The sequence below is a fragment of the Onychostoma macrolepis genome, chromosome 11 (genome assembly GCF_012432095.1).
Source record: "Onychostoma macrolepis isolate SWU-2019 chromosome 11, ASM1243209v1, whole genome shotgun sequence".
Lineage (NCBI taxonomy): Eukaryota > Metazoa > Chordata > Actinopteri > Cypriniformes > Cyprinidae > Onychostoma > Onychostoma macrolepis.
Genome location: NC_081165.1, coordinates 2097787 through 2115124, shown reverse-complemented (window position 1 = coordinate 2115124; position 17338 = coordinate 2097787). Strand labels below are relative to the sequence as shown.

The following is a 17338-nucleotide window of genomic DNA, read 5'->3' as shown; positions in this document are numbered from 1 at the left end:
GGGCCATACTGGTGCCTAGTTCCTATATCGGAGTTCCTAAAACTCACCCGGTGTGAAAGCAACTATACTATAAATATCACACGTACCAGGCCACAGTTGATAGAGATGCCCTCTCTCGCTCTCTCTCCTGTGGCTCCTGTGCGCTTGAGCCGCTCTGATCCAGCCAAGTCCACAAAGTGAAACTTAGCAGTGAGCGTCTCATACTCGGGCTGAGAGATGGAGCCATCAGACACACCGTTCATCTCTCCGTTCACCTAGAAGAGTAAAAAACAACTTCAGCTTTAAGCTACTAACATAAGCATCTTAAATTACAAATGCGAAATTATGTGCACAACCTTCACCGTTCATGCATTTTCAATGTGCACTGACATGTTCAGTGTTGATGTTTCTAATGCCAGTGGTTTTATATAATTACTCTGTTTTGTAGCACAGCAGTCTGAGCTCTATGAATTTTAATTCTTTAAAACTTGCGACCTGCTTGAACTTGTTAATGGCTTTCTAATCCAGTAGTTTAGGATTACGGCTCTCGAAATGATGTATGCAGTTTTAATTAATATTCACACGTGTTGTCAGATGTTGTTGGCAGCACTGTGAGCATTTAAAGCGGCTCCTGACTGATGTGTTGATGTGCCGTACCTGTGGTTGCGGGCAGACTCTCATCTGGCAGAGGTGGATGGTGAAGATGGCATGAGAGCGGGAGCTCTGGGCGTTCATCTGCGTGCTGGCGGTGGTGCGGGAAAGAGCACCCAGCTTCAGACACTGCAGCAGCTGAGGAGAAAGCACACAGTACTGTTATTCTGCTCACTAAAGCTTGCTATTGTCCTCAAGTCAACAAGCAATAAGAGCCATTTAAAACAAATAAACGAAGTCAACAATAGAATTACATTCACAAAGCATTTCACTTTCATCTTCTGTCACGTTTCTGAAAACAAATAATCAAAGGTAAATAATGTAGGAGTTAACTGTAAATAACTGTGACAGTAGCTGTTGTCAAAACAATGTAGCTTCTCCAGCAACAAGCCACTTTTTTTTCAGTGTTTATATAACACTGTACTCTGCAAAAACGTCATGTTTATGAATAAGAATAAGAATAAATATTGTTAGTAATAGCTGTATTTGTAGTAGTAATAAGACTAGTAGTGTTAAATGTTGTCATCGTTGTTGTTGTATTATTATTAACGTCAACATTTAATACATAATATACACACTAATAATAATAAAAAAAAAAATTATATTATGTCAAAATAATAATAATTATCATTATTATTGCAACCCGAATTCCGGAAATGTTGAGACGTTTTTTAAAATTTGAATAAAATGAAAACTAAAAGAGTTTCAAATCACATGAGCCAATATTTTATTCACAATAGAACAGAGAACATAACAAATGTTTAAACGTAGAAATGTTATCCACTAAATGAGCACATTTCAAATTTGATGCCTGCCACAGGTCTCAAAAAAGTTGGCACGGGGGCAACAAAGGGCTGAAAAAGCAAGAAATTTTGAAAAGATTCATCTAGCAACTAATTAAGTTAATTGACATCAGGTAACATGATTAGCTATAAAAGGGATGTCTTAGAGAGGCAGAGTCTCTCAGAAGTAAAGATGGGCAGAGGCTCTCCAATCTGTGAAAGAGTGCGTAAAAAGATTGTGGAATATTTTAAAAACAAAGTTCCTCAACGTCAAATTGCAAAAGGCTTTGCAAATCTCATCATCTACAGTGCATAATGCAGATGCCAACTAAAGCTCTATCATGCAAAAAGGAAGCCATATGTGAACATGGTCCAGAAGCACCGTCGTGTCCTGTGGGCCAAGGCTCATTTAAAATGGACTGTTTCAAAGTGGAAAAGTGTTCTATGGTCAGACGAGTCCACCGTGTCCTCCGGACTAAAGAGGAGGGAGACCTTCCAGCGTGTCATCAGCGTTCAGTTCAAAAGCCAGCATCTCTGATGGTATGAGGGTGCATAAGTGCATACGGTATGGGCAGCTTGTATGTTTTGGAAGGCACTATGAATGCTGAAAGGTATATAAAATGTTTTAGAGCAACATATGCTCGCCTCCAGATGATGTCTATTTCAGGGAAGGCCTTGTGTTTTTCAGCAGGACAATGCAAAACCACATACTGCAGCTATTACAACAGCATGGCTTCGTAGTAGAAGAGTTCGGGTGCTGAATTGGCCTGCCTGCAGTCCAGATCTTTCACCTATAGAAAGTTGCTAGATGTCCCAACATTTCCGGAATTCGGTTTGTAAACGTACAATATATTATATTCATGCTGTGTTATAAATGCTGATGTTTTCTCTACTTTTATTGTTGGCTTAAATGTAGTTTTCTTGTAGAGTATCTAGTAGAAATTACCTTTTTAAATGATAATTTAATACGAAACACTACATGCACTGATGAATCAATTAATGCCAATGTCTATTTCATTCTGACTTCAAATGACTGCAGTAGATAACCCAGGCAGATATCTGACCTCCTCCTCTGAGCTGACCAGCCGTGAGGTCACTCCGGAGGTGTAGATGCCTCCGCTCCCATCCTCATGGATCTTAATGTTGGATTTCCGGCCTCGAGCCTCAGGTTCACGTGTGCTGTCGAACAGGTCCAGGATCTCCTCGTTATAAAGCTGCAAGACAAATACACACACTCAGTAACATTTAGAGGGCAAAGGTCAAAAAGGCCAACAGGCCAGAGCCTTGCATGTTCGACCTCGGGAATCCCAGAGACCACACAAGCTGATGGACAAATAATGGTAACATGACTCATGAGTAAAACTACGACTGAAGAGAGAATGAAAAAAGAAAAAGAGGTGGACGGCTTTTCCCAGCTTCCCTCGCTTGAGGAAGTGACACAGAGGGACTTGATAAAATCAATTTAGGGTTCAAAACAATAAATCAAACTGCTAACATAGAAAAACAATGCACAAAGTGCACAAAGGAGTTCTGGAAAGGACAAGACTAATGAAATAAGGGCACTTTAATGCCCTATTAAAGCCGCCCCAAGAGACGGCGACTGTTCACAGCCGCAGAACTTGAGACAAATCTGTCGAGTTATTCTCCACGGCGAGCCGCGAATCTGCTGAACAAACAGCAGCCTGTGCCAGACAGCAAGCAGCACGGATCGTTAAAACGCCCCGTTACAGGTTTAAACTCATTACCTAGGCAGGGACTTTACACGAGGAAGGGGCTAATCGGTTTACAGCTACACTGCTGTCTGCGCAGCCTGCCAGCTAAGCGCCTCTTCCCGCCTAATGACTGATAGAGAAATGTGGACTTGGGGTTTTCTCTATTGTCATCGAGAGCAGTTGCCTCTCAATCACACTCAGGTCAAGTCGGTCTAACTGAACTGTTACCAGACGATGAGGCCTGCAACTCCAGCCGCATGTCATCATATTCAATACACACTGCGGAAAAGAGTTTATGAAGTTCATGAAACACTGGAGTACTTTTATGAGAAAATACTATTTCAGTCTTTCTTCTCAGAAACGAGTAAGTATACAGTAGAAGCTTATGTAATAAGGTAATTGTGACTTTATCTTTCACTTTTTTTAACTAGTAATTTATTAATAATTAAAGTTTTTTGTGAGTTTATTACTCACAGTTTGGACTTTTAATTACCATTCTGAAAAAAAAAAAAGTCTAAATCGCAATTTACCTTTTTTATTTTTTATTCTGTGGCGGAAATAAGCTTCCATAACAAACGCATTGAATTAAATGTGAATTTTGTAATTATTTGTGAAATTTACTAGCAAAATTGATTCATAAATTGACTGACAATTGTTTCCAAGTAAATCCTACACTATTTATTTTTTTTTCTTTTTTTCAGTGCAATTCGACTATAATCATGGCAACCCATATAAATAAAAGTTTGGTTTAACTTGATGAAATTGTGATAGTAATATATTACTTTTGTACAGTAGAATATACATGAAAACATTCAAATGTTTTTGTTTGCTTATTAAAATCAATATTTTGATTTCATTTGATTATCAGAAAAATTGAAATACACACAGAGATCATGGCGCCTTATTGTTGTAAAAAATGTAATACATTATTAAGTTGTTTTTATAAATTCGATTGATTAGACATTGAACCATCACGGAATCCAGAAAAATGAAAACATAAAACACAGAATTTGGTAAAAATGAAACAGAATTTGAAAAAAATGTATTTCACAGAGTCCTAAAAGTATTGTTTTTGTTAACCTTTTAATAAATTGTTGTTAAATTGTAAACATTTCATGATTTAAATTAATCAAACATGCTTTTTCAAACTGGGAAAAATAAAAAAATAAAAAGAGAAAAACCAAAACCCAATTTGGGAAAAAACAAAACTGATTTTATTGGGCCCTATAAATGGCAGCAAAATGATGAAGTCTCACCTCTAGGAACTGGGCGCTGACTTTGAATTCTGGCTGGGGCATGCCGGCGCTCTGTGCATCTAGTCTGCGTTTCTGGATGCCCTGGAAGAGATGCCGCACGGCCCGCGGGATGATGCCCTGCTCTTCCTCCGAGATGGTTACATCAAAGCCAGTGCCCATGGTGTAAGTCTTTCCTGAACCGGTCTGCAACAAACATCAAAAACATGCATAAATTACAATGCACAATGAAGAATAAAAATGAATAAAATGCTAACACACAATACACAATCATATATACACAAAAAAAAATAAAAAAAAAATAAAAACACAACTAGTGATTAAAAGGGGCAATTCAATTACAATTACAATTAATTTATGTTTCCAGAGGTCTACTTATAATCATAGTCTGTGTTTTTGTTGTTTTTTTCCCCATCAAAAATGGTCATAATTTAAATATAAATGGTTATTTTCTACCTTGATTTAGACTCTAATATGAATGCTCTGTTGATAGGGGCATGTATGCTGAGACATGAGACATTGGCTAACAGCAACTACGCTACTAACAGACACAGTGTGAAGTTGATCATTTAGTCACTGGTTTGATTCACTAATGCATAAACAGCAGTAAACCATTGTGCGACAAAGAACATCTATACATGAGTACAAACTGTAACCGAACAATATTTAGTCATTGTAATATTATCAGCATCAAAGCTTTGTCAATGGATGACTGTAGTTATGCATTTGTCACTGTTTGACTGTAATAAGATTTTTACAGGCATCTAATCAAACAATTGCAAATGTTAACAATGTAATATCATCAGTTGGCATTTAAAATGACGTGAATATCAAATCTATTGAAATCTTATTTAATCAGATTATAATGTAATTATAATTAATCATTTAATTTAATAATATTTAATACAATATAATAATATAATATAATAATAAATTGGTCATTTTAACGTGTATGCTGCTTTTTGTCCATTTCAAAGTTATTGATATACAATCTGTTGAAGTTTTCTAGGTTTCAAGAACGTTAAAAAGTTTACGACATTTTCAGGCCAAATTTTCAAGCGACAAACTTTGAAGCAACCCTTATAGGAGTTCTTGGGCACGTGAAGCAGCAACATCGGTGCTTAATATTCAGCCAATGATAACATTCAAGAAACAATTACGTATAACATTAATAAAATTAGATACTGTAGACAGAACACTGAACATATTTTGAAAAATGCTGGTAACCAAACAGTTGATGGTAGACACTCGTTTCTATAGTACTTTTTTCCTAACAATGGAAGTCAGTGTCTACTAGCAACTGTTTGGTTACCAACATTCTTTAAAATATCTATTTTGTGCTCGAAAGATGAAACAAAATCACACAACTTGAGGGGGAGTAGATAACAGAATTTTCATTTTTGGGTGAACGGTTTCTTTAAATAATTCTTAAGAGATGTCCATTAGCAGAACCATTCCTCTTAGGTCTTGAAGTGTCCACTCATGCTTTAGTTGGCTCACGTTTACTTTCATACATCATCTAACACAGAGTTACAGTCCGAGCGATTAACCCTGACAATCAGCACTCTAAACGTGAAGAGGGTGTGTGACGAGTGGAACCGACAGGCTCGACTCACAAAGACACCCGGCACAGCTGGCGCATCACGCAGCGCGAGACGAAAAGAGAAAGGTCACAGGGTCACGGCAGATTGACAGTGAAGTGTTGGTACTTATTGAGAGAAATTAATGAGCTGACCATACGGATGTGCAAGCGAAAAGATTTGATATGATTCAGGTAAAGTGTGTGGATCTTCTATCAGTTCTATCACAAGCTCATCTGCCATTTCTGGTTCACAATCAGTGAAAACGTCATTTTATCAGTTGTCCAACTGTAGACAAGTGTGGTAGATCTTACTTGTCCATAAGCGAAGACGGTTGCGTTGTATCCCTCGAGGCAGCCTTCGATCAGCTTGTGAACACAGGCGCTGTAGATCTGATGCTGCTGAGCGTCCAAGTCAAACACAAAGTCGTACGTAAAGGCCTTGTCTTTACCCAAGAGCACCTGGGGCTCCCCGGGAGTAACACAGGTGCAGATGTGACATCCCTCAATCTTTTCCTTTGCCATCTGCGGCCGGATCCTGATGAAAAGAACAATACATAAAAAAAAAAAAGAAAATGGACAACACATTAACAAAGGCAAAGAATTATGGACAAATGCTGCATTCAAGTCATGTGAGAATTACCATATTTGACAATCTGCTCTGCCACAGAAACTACTAAATTCCAAGAAATTAATGGTTCAATGTTTAAAAAGTTGACTGGACAGCTAGCCAACTCTTAAGTCTTAAAAAAAAAAAAAAAAAAAAAAAAAAACACTGGATTTTAAATTTTATCAGAAATGAAGACATTATCAAAAGGGGGAAAAAATAAAAGAAATAGGAATAGACAGATAAAGACAGAAGACAGAAATGTGTAAAGTAGCTACCAAACTATCTTAGACGGCTCTCATTTTTCCCCATGTAATTAAGAGCTTTCATGCAATTTTGTTAAAATGTAATGATTTAAATCTTTTTTTGTTTGTATTAAAATTTAGAGATAAACCTTGTGTTATATGAAGGTTTTTTTTAAATCAATAGATTTTATTGTTTTACTCTTGTCCTAAACAGAGACTTTCAATCTTATACTAGGAAAATCCATTAAAAAAATAAATACATGCTTGAAAGTATCATAATTTAAACAAAGAATGACCAAGCAAAACATTAACACATATTTTAAATAGATTTTTACTTTAATGTGAAATCTACTTAAATGTTTAAAAAAAAAATACAACTGTCCCACAGTTGTGACATCATTTTCACCACACAGAGCAATTTTTAATCAAAATTAAGTGTACCAAGTGTTTAAGGACATTCTCATTGAAGAGTTGAAGAGTATGCTTGAGATGGAATATGCAAGAGATACTAGAAATTAAAGCACGAATCACTATTTTTACTGTGCATCATTTTTTTTAAATAATGAATTTATGTGAAAAACGAAATTGTGTAATTTATGAAATGTAGGAAAAAAAGCTATGAAATTTAGTAATCGGGCAAAGGAGTCATTTCCATCACATTGAATTTGAGATGTGCTGGAAATGACACTGGTGGGTTTTTGCATTACTTTGCATTATAAAAAACAGACTTCTTTTGTGATGTGCAAACACATTGTTAGTGGGCAAATTTAACAAACTAGAGAGAGTGTGAATACTGTGTTTTCAGACCACAATGGCAAAATAGCATTAGATGCCCAAGTAACACCTAATTTGAGTAATTCTGAAATGACATGTATGGGGAAAGGAGGACATTGACCTGGTGCTCACCACATTATTACACCGTAAGGGGCCGTTCACACAGAATGCATTTTTCCATTCCAATGCCATGCTACTTTTCCATTTTATTCTATGTAAATGTGCTAAATGGACATGTATGACTGTTGTGATTGCATTCCGTATCTTTTGCAGCGTCGTGCACCCAAGTGCCGCGTTTTAAAGATGACGTGTCAAGTTAAAAGAATTTCAACTTTTACACGCAGCCCTGCTCAACAACCTTGAAGGCGGGACAAGCGTTGCGAGCTTTAAGTACAGTAGCAAGTTGTCATGGCAACAGTTTTATTTGACAACAACATGGCGGAGGAGCACAGCGTCTCATGTTTTTGCGTTCTGAGTGAACGACCCCATAGAACCATCAACATTCTAGCAGGGTGAAGGAACAGGTTAAAGCACTTTCATTAACAGACAAGTGAATACTTGTCAAGTTAACATCAAGGTTAATTAAATCTCCAGGCTAAAAAACCCACTAATTTATTAAACAATTAACTGAATTAAGTTAATTAGCTTTTGCCTGTGGCATTTCTGATGGGCTGATCCTCATTCATCTCTACTGCAGATACTTACGAATACATTGGTCTCAACTGACAAAGTGAACTGGTCAGCTGACATGATCTTCAACAAATTAACAAGACTGACCTCAAAGAGATCTTGAGGAAGAATCTGCCCTTATCAACTTGCTGTTTCCATGCATCTTTTTTAATCAGTCAAAACATTTTAATGGTTACTTTTAACGGTTTGTTATTTTCATTAAAAGGTTAAAGTAGACCATATCTAGTTTCCATATCTACTATCTTTCTATAATTCAAATCCATTAAAGGATTGTTAGGCTGCATTAATTAGGTCAACCGGAACCAGGAACACTTCCCAAAACACCCGATGTACTTGTTACATCGTTAGAAGAATGGCATCTACGCTAATATTAGTTTGTTTCTTTCTTATTCCAAGGTCACCGTAGCCACCCGATCCAGTCCGTATCCAGATCAGATGGTGGATCAGCACCTAGAGATGACCTCTACAGCCCTGAACGTCAGCGGAGACCAGTAGACCTAGATGAGCCCCAGAGACAGATCCCCAGTGAAGACCTCGTCACCTAGACGGCCATCGGGACAAGACCACAGGAACCAGATGAGTCCTCTACACAATCTGACTCTGCTTTAGCCTAGATTTAAACTGCAGATTTTGTCTGGCCAGAGGAGAATGACACCATTTCGACACACTATTTCCCCGTCTAAATACTGTAAAGCTGATATAAAGCCACCCAGCTTTATATCAAGCTGATGTAAAGCTGCTTTGACACAATTTGTTAAAAGCACTAAACAAATAATAGTGACTTGACTAGACCATAGCAATCACCCAGAAAATTCTTAATAACTGCAGAGCAACATGCTAAAAACCAATAACAAGCACTGGTGACTGGGATGGACAGACGCCACTCATATTTTATTCAGATAATCTAGTTTTAAGATGGTATTGTATAGTAATGACCACTAAGTTGAATTAGATCCCAAGGATCCTTGATGATAACAGCCCTATTGTCCTCCCTCTTTGATACACACAGACTCATAACAAACACACACACACGCAGAGAGGCACGTGAACACTGAGATCATGTTACGTGTGGATGTGTGACCGCCTTCTCTTTTATATGTATTTATATGAATGAGGACACACCACAGGCTTAGACTATTGTTTTTATACAAAGTCATTTCTAATTACAACAGACCAACCCTAACCCACACCCTAACAGAAAATGCTCAGCGTTTTTTGGATTTAAAGGTGCCCCAAGTAATTGTTCTTAAGTAAACGCAATAAAACATATTTATGTAGACAATCATTTGTTTATTTATAAACAATTTATCAAAAGTACTATTCATTTCATTAAAGGGATAGGCCTATTTCACCCAAAAAAGAAAATTCTGTCATTAATTACTCACCCTCATGTCGTTCCAAACCCGTAAGACCTTCGTTCATCATCGGAACACAAATTAAGATATTTTTGATGAAATCAGAGAGCTTTCTGGCCCTGCATAGACAGCAACACAACTAAACCGTTTTATGGCTCAGAAATGGCTGAAATGTGAGGTTTACCATTTTATGAAACTTTTTCAAAGCTTTATTTGAATGCTTCGTACATGCTATTAGTATTAAATAAAATGTTGTCAGTCATGTGGTCATTTAAAATCCAGACATCATTGGTAATGTTATTGCTTTAGTGTTTATGCAAACAAAAAGTAATTTTAGTTATTGTTTGTTGATTTTAAATACAAAACTTGGTGAAATGATTTATGTGTCAGAACTTTTTAAACATTTCCAGCCGCCGTTTGAAATTAACACCCGCCAACCTGCCAAATGCGGGTAAAAATTACTGTGGCTGTTAACGCTGTCAAATCACTAGCCAATTTGGTGGGTTACTTTTCGTAAATTATGTAAGTAATTAATCGCATGATTGTCATGAGTTAACTCGTGATTAATCACAACTTAAATCACATTTTTATTTGTTCTAAATGTACCTTAAATGAATCTAATCAACATGGGCATGGACAAATATGGATGCTTTATGCAAATGTATGTTTATTATTACTGAAACCATAGTCAACATAGAGCATGAAGACTAGACATGTTTCAAAGGTCATAGATGTTTTTCAAAGAACTTGTTCATGTCTATTAGACACATGAAAAAAGAAATATCAGGTTCCCATTACTTCTCTTTCTTTGCACTGAGCAATTTACTTATATACACATATTTTGGTTTGTGTATGTATGTATATATGTGTGTGTGTGTGTGTGTGTGTGTGTGTGTGTGTGTGTGTGTGTGTATGTATGTATGTATGTATGTATGTATGTATGTATGTATGTATGTATGTATATATATATATATATATATATATATATATATATATATATATATATACACACACACATCGTATAAGCGATGTGGCTTGGTAAACGTTTTATTGCCAGTTTAAAGGCTGATAATGGCTGAATAAAAACAAAAGAATAACGATAAAAGAATAATAAGGATTAGGTCTCATACCTGGCGGAAGTGTGAAACGTTCCGTTTCCTTAAACTAGTTTGTCATGCATTTCTTTATTTCAACACATTTACAGGTAAATCCTAGTATTTTAAATTTGCGATTAATCATGATTAGTCACAGTCCATGACTGTGATTAACGCAATTTTAAAAAATTATCGATTGACAGCACTAATATACAGGTGCTAGTCATATAATTAGAGTATCATCGAAAAGTTGATTTATTTCACTAATTCCATCCAAAAAGTGAAACTTGTATATTATATTCATTCATTACACACAGACTGATATATTTCAAATGTTTATTTCTTTTAATTTTGATGATTATAACCGACAACTAAGGAAAATCCCAAATTCAGTATCTCAGAAAATTAGAATATTACTTAAGACCAATACAAAAGAAAGGATTTTTAGAAATCTTGGCCAACTGAAAAGTATGAACATGAAAAGTATGAGCATGTACAGCACTCTGTAAACTAAATACTTAGTTGGGGCTCCTTTTGCCTGAATTACTGCAGCAATGCGGCGTGGCATGGAGTCGATCTGTCTGTGGCACTGCTCAGGTGTTATGAGAGCCCAGGTTGCTCTGATAGTGGCCTTCAGCTCTTCTGCATTGTTGGGTCTGGCATACCGCATCTACCTCTTCACAATACCCCATAGATTTTATATGGGGTTAAGGTCAGGCGAGTTTGCTGGCCAATTAAGAACAGGGATACCATGGTCCTTAAACCAGATACTGGTTGCTTTGGCACTGTGTGCAGGTGCCAAGTCCTGCTGGAAAATGAAATCAGCATCTCCATAAAGTTGGTCAGCAGCAGGAAGCATGAAGTGCTCTAAAACTTCCTGGTATGCGGCTGCGTTGACCTTGGACCTCAGAAAACACAGTGGACCAACACCAGCAGATGACATGGCACCCCAAACCATCACTGACTGTGGAAACTTTACACTGGACCTCAAGCAACGTGGATTGTGTACCTCTCCTCTCTTCCTCCAGACTCTGGGACCCTGATTTCCAAAGGAAATGCAAAATTTACTTTTATCAGAGAACATGACTTTGGACCACTCAGCAGCAGTCCAGTCCTTTTTGTCTTTAGCCCAGGCGAGACGCTTCTGACGCTGTCTGTTGTTCAAGAGTGGCTTGACACAAGGAATGCGACAGCTGAAACCCATGTCTTGCATACGTCTGTGCGTAGTGGTTCTTGAAGCACTGACTCCAGCTGCAGTCCACTCTTTGTGAATCTCCCCCACATTTTTGAATGGCTTTTGTTTCACAATCCTCTCCAGAGTGCGGTTATCCCTATTGCTTGTACACTTTTTTTCTACCACATCTTTTCCTTCCCTTCGCCTCTCTATTAATGTGCTTGGACACAGAGCTCTGTGAACAGCCAGCCAGCCTCTTTTGCAATGACCTTCTGTGTCTTGCCCTCCTTGTGCAATGTGTCAATGGTCGTCAACAGCAGTCTTCCCCATGATTGTGTAGCCTACAGAACTAGACTGAGAGACCATTTAAAGGCCTTTGCAGGTGTTTTGAGTTAATTAGCTGATTAGAGTGTGGCACCAGGTGTCTTCAATATTGAACCTTTTCACAATATTCTAATTTTCTGAGATACTGAATTTGGGATTTTCCTTAGTTGTCCGTTATAATCATCAAAATTACAAGAAATAAATATTTGAAATATATCAGTCTGTGTGTAATGAATGAATATAATATACAGGTTTCACTTTTTGAATGGAATTAGTGAAATAAATCAACTTTTTGATGATATTCTAATTATATGACCAGCACCTGTATATACACATATATACAGGGCCTAAAACTAACTTTTTGCCACACCTGCCAACGGCTGGTGATGTGATCAAATTTACCGGCCAAAACTTTTTTTTTACCGGCCATGAAACTCTTTTTGCAAAAACAGGCAGTTATTACTACTACAATGACTAAACATATTTACAATGTTTTTAATTTGTCCTGCTACTGGTGTCTCTATTAAATGTATTTTTCCTCAATTTGACCTATTAATTATAGCCATTCAACATTACAGTATAATTGAAAGCCATTATTTTTAACATTTAATAGGCTCTGAAATATATAACAACTTTTAATTTAAGTGATTTTAAAACAATCTTCAGATAAACTATAAATTGTATATGCATAAACTAGACAGATTAATCTTTATTCAAGCTACAAAAGTTAATCAGCTAATTTAAGTGATTTTAAAACAATCTTCAGATAAACTATAAATTGTATATGCATAAACTAGACAGATTAATCTTTATTCAAGCTACAAAAGTTAATCAGCAACTAGAGCAGTCCAACGATTTCTCTTTTTCTTTTGTTCTTTGATTTACATCAATGACAGACTTCAGCAGGTTTCACTTTAAAATCAGTGCTGTCTCTTTAAAACCTGATGCACATGACGCGGATCTGACACACATCCGATTTTTCGGTCATTTAAGGCTTTATAACTCATTTAAGACTACGTTTACGAGGTAACTCGCCAAAACCACGCATTTTGACATAATTGTGTGTGTTTTCGTCCGTTGAAGCACTACTGGTGCACTGTCTGTCTGAAGCGGCTCAGCGTATGTGTTCAGCCGAACGAGCAGCCTTTCAAACTATACTTCACTGCACCGTTTAGGCAGCGTAACACCTGGTATGTGTCGCCACATTCTCAGGTTATGAAGAATAAAGAAGGGAAAAATTTATCTTCCAAAATGAATCAGCAAAATCTTCTCAGGTTATTAGAACCGTGTCTAGGGACAAGTGGGCCATCACACTGCTCTGACCTTATCAGCCAGTTTGTATCCTATTATTTGATTCGCTTTTGTCGCTTATAACAGAACAGCTAATCACGACGATCTTATCTTTGGAAAAGATTATTTTATTCGCTTACGTCAGACACAGTGAATCTCTTTAAAAACTGGCTGTTGTTTTCACTACATTGCATTGTTTTATTTCGTAAAAGTTGTACCCACCAACTGGCGACTGACACCGTTACATGTACTCGCCATACCAATTTTAACTCGCATTTGGCGCTTGGCGGATGTTCATTTTAGGCCCTGCATATATATATTTACACACACACAAATTGTTGGCATTTAACAAAGTAACTGACAAAAACCTTCTTTGAAATAAATAAATACATAGGTTTTTTGGACATATTTAACAAATTTCTGGGGACATGTTTGCATAGCCAACTACAAACACACACCACAAACTCCAAAGAAAGTCCTTGTGTTACGAGAAGCAAAACATGAAATACCACAAACACAGTGTAAGTAGCAGACACGTCCAAGCATATGTTAGTCACATTTGAACCCTAATTCTGGGTGTTACATTGATCATTAGCATCTACAGCTGTGACGGATGCACAAACCGTCCGAATGTGGCAGGAAATGAGAGAGAACCATGAATAATCAATTAACAAGAGCACACATGCACAGAACGCAGACTCAATCCCTTCTGCTTCACATACACATCTATCCAAATCTACCCATCCTCCTCTCTCTCTCTGGCCTCAGCTGGGCATTAGCCTCTTTCTTTTATCCCGTCCCACAGTCAGGGGAACCGTAATCTATAGCGCATTGATCAGGAGGACAAACACAACACATGAGGCGCTCCCCTGAGAGGATCACACACTAAAAATAACCCCACGCTGGAGGATTACACATCCAATGCATCCAAACCTGATCCTAGACCAGCTGACGCCACTGAAATCCTGCAAAAGAGTTCTCCAAACTGTTTTCAGATCAGTGTGCATTGAAGGCACATCCTTATTGGCTTGATCTGTTTAACTTAAAGAGCCGTGCAATTTGTAATTTCCTGTGAGATAAAATACTAAATGTCTTGAGGAGATTATTAACGCTTTGCTAAATAATTATGTTGATGTTCCTAAGAACAAAGACATTTCATTCCCACAGGGCCTGGAGTTTTAATAGGGTTGCTTTCTCTAAATAAGGACTGCTAATGCTATCAGTGTCATTATCAATTTTTAATTACGCAAAAAAGATTAACCCCAAACACAAAAAACATCTTCAGATGAGTCAGAGACAAAATCCCACAAAAATACTCAAGTATATCCTCAACTAGCAACCTCTACTTCAAACGCCAATGTGTCAGGGCAATTCAGAATTTGATTCACCTCTGCGACTCCAAATTAGATTCATAAACAAAAATTCAGATGTTGGGCCTCCCATTTTAATATCTGCAGTGATCCATCATTTGTGTCTGACAGTCATGACAGAAACACTCCTTACACATGACGCATCTGTCCGCCTGCTGTCTCTGTGTGTGTGTGTGTTTGTTTGTTTACGTGTATGAAAAAAACAAAAAGGAAGTGTGTCATCAGTCTGCTTTGACTGCACTTCTTGGTCTGCAGAGGGAAGTTCTCACCACATCCTTCACTTAGTGCAGTCTAAGATCAGTGTGAAGCCACCATAACCACAAAGAGTCATTTTCCCCACTTTAAAACCTTCAAAAATAACACCTGTGTGTTAAAGTAGCTTTCTCACAAAATGTGGCATTTTAACGCTAATATACTTTATTCTCGAGGTGCATCGTCCATGTATTGATAGATTTACAACGGGAAATTTTTGATGGAGCAAAACAGAACACCGGAATAAATATCCTCACCATTTCAAAAGTATAGCCATAAGACATGAAACTTAATATGCGTCAACATGAGTCTACTGTTGTAACATTGCCTTCAAGTCTTGTCTATGCAAAGTTATTTCTAATCATTCGTCTCCTGCCATAACTATGCAAAGCCAGAAAACCATGTCACTTTCAAACAGTATAGAATATCAGGAAAGGATATAAAATGCAACACATTTTGGTTTACTTGGAGGAAGCCTGCATTTAAATTACATGCCTATTTACTTATGTGTTTACATATTGCATTACGTACATGCACTACTGCTCAAGTTGTTGGGGTCGGTAAGATTTTTTGATGTTTTTGAAAGAAGAAGTTTTCAGCAAGGTGGCATTTATGTGATCAAAAATAAAGAAAAACGGTAGTACTGTTAAATATTATTGAAGTGTGTATACACACACACCTCAACATTTGAAGTGGATCAAAACCTTTCAAAGTTGTCCTAAAACCAAATTGCGTTCTTGTCTTAGAACAACTTTGATTAACTTTTTTAATCCACTTCAAACGTTGACTACTGTGTGTATATATAGCTGATTTTGGCTTTCGTAACATTATTTTGTAACCTTTCTGTGCTTTACCGTCCAATTTTATCAATTAAATGAATCCTTGCTGAAGAAAAAGTACTAATTTGCTGCTCTGTTTTCTGCTTATGTACCTATGTAACACTTTTATGCAAATAATATAAATTTTTTTTTTGTATAATATGCTTTTTCTTCTTTTTTTACCCCTTTTTGGCCCCAAAAAATAAAAACTGCTGAATGCTTTCTCACTACAATACAAGCTTTTCTCTGAGCTGTGCTGATGCCCATGGAGTACTAGCCTTGGCACACACATCCATGCCTTTTTGTGATCTTTTAAAGAAGTGCTCCTGTGTGTGTTCAACCGATGAGTGAGACGAATACAAAACGTCTCTGCTGGAGACAGACACAAAGCCATGCAGTAGACAAGCGGTCACTCAACTCCTTTGGATTATGGTTTGTTTGGAGAAGAACCTTGCATCAGTTTCATAAACGGGTGCGGGCAATCACATACGTGATCTGGCTGTGAAAGGGTCCATCACGAGAGGAAATGGAGGTCTGTTTCCTGCACTGCCGCCCCTCCCTTATGACCCACTGATCTGTTTTTCCAGGCGCTGGTCAGAGAGAGTGAAAGATGGGAGGAAGAGTTTGCTTTGGATTTGGAGGGGGAGGTGATGATGTCAAAACAATCATTCTTTACTTCCGTTTTACTCTCTTCATAACTCATAAACGTAAGGCCGTATAAACTTGAAAGACTTGGTTGTAACAAAGAGTTTATTGCCAGTCGAATGGCTCTTGGCTTGGGCCCTTTGGACTGGGGCCCAGATTAGATTCTCCATCCATAAACTTTAATTGGCGATACTCAACTACCCTTTTGTGTGGGCGACTTTGCATTAAAGTGGAAGATATCAGACCAAATATTTCCATAAAACTGACAGCAAGTCAAACCAAGATTAAATGCTGTTTGCTGATTAAAGCGACCTCGCCAGAGTGATACAGTTCTGACAGAACTAGACAGAAGTGCACGTGTCCGTGTGTGCGCTCATGTGATTGGATGGCGATCCTCGCATTTTTCTGTCTTTCAGATCCTGTTTTCATCACGCATGTGGCCGGTTGATCGTACCCTCGCACTCTTCAATTTCCTGAAAACATAGCCCAGGAATGTTGGGTGGGCATCCAAATATGCACAGATATATGTTTATCTTGGCCTTGCAGTGAAGTGCATCTATCTTAAAGTGATATGGAAGCTTTCACCAAAAAATGAAAACACTGTCATCATTCCAAACCTGTATGACTTCTCTTTTCTGAACACTAAAGGAGATATTTTGTAGAATCATTACGATGCGAGTCATGGGTTACCATCAACATATTCTTCAAAATATCTGCTTTTGTACAGTAACTTTGTAAAAACAA

The 17338-nt window shown here is 37.5% G+C and overlaps 1 protein-coding gene across 6 annotated transcripts in view; it reads right to left on the bottom strand.

The window, feature by feature from the left end:
* kif21b (kinesin family member 21B) overlaps positions 1–17338 on the bottom strand; it is a 90943-nt gene that overhangs the window by 47474 nt on the left and 26131 nt on the right. For all 6 annotated transcript variants that reach the window (XM_058791020.1, XM_058791022.1, XM_058791021.1 and 3 more), the window contains exons 2-6: positions 6272–6494; positions 4381–4563; positions 2477–2626; positions 637–768; positions 87–254 (exon numbers count right to left, since the gene is read on the bottom strand). In XM_058791020.1, the coding sequence (XP_058647003.1) occupies positions 87–254; positions 637–768; positions 2477–2626; positions 4381–4563; positions 6272–6494 (856 nt within the window). The remainder of the gene's footprint in view (positions 1–86; positions 255–636; positions 769–2476; positions 2627–4380; positions 4564–6271; positions 6495–17338) is intronic.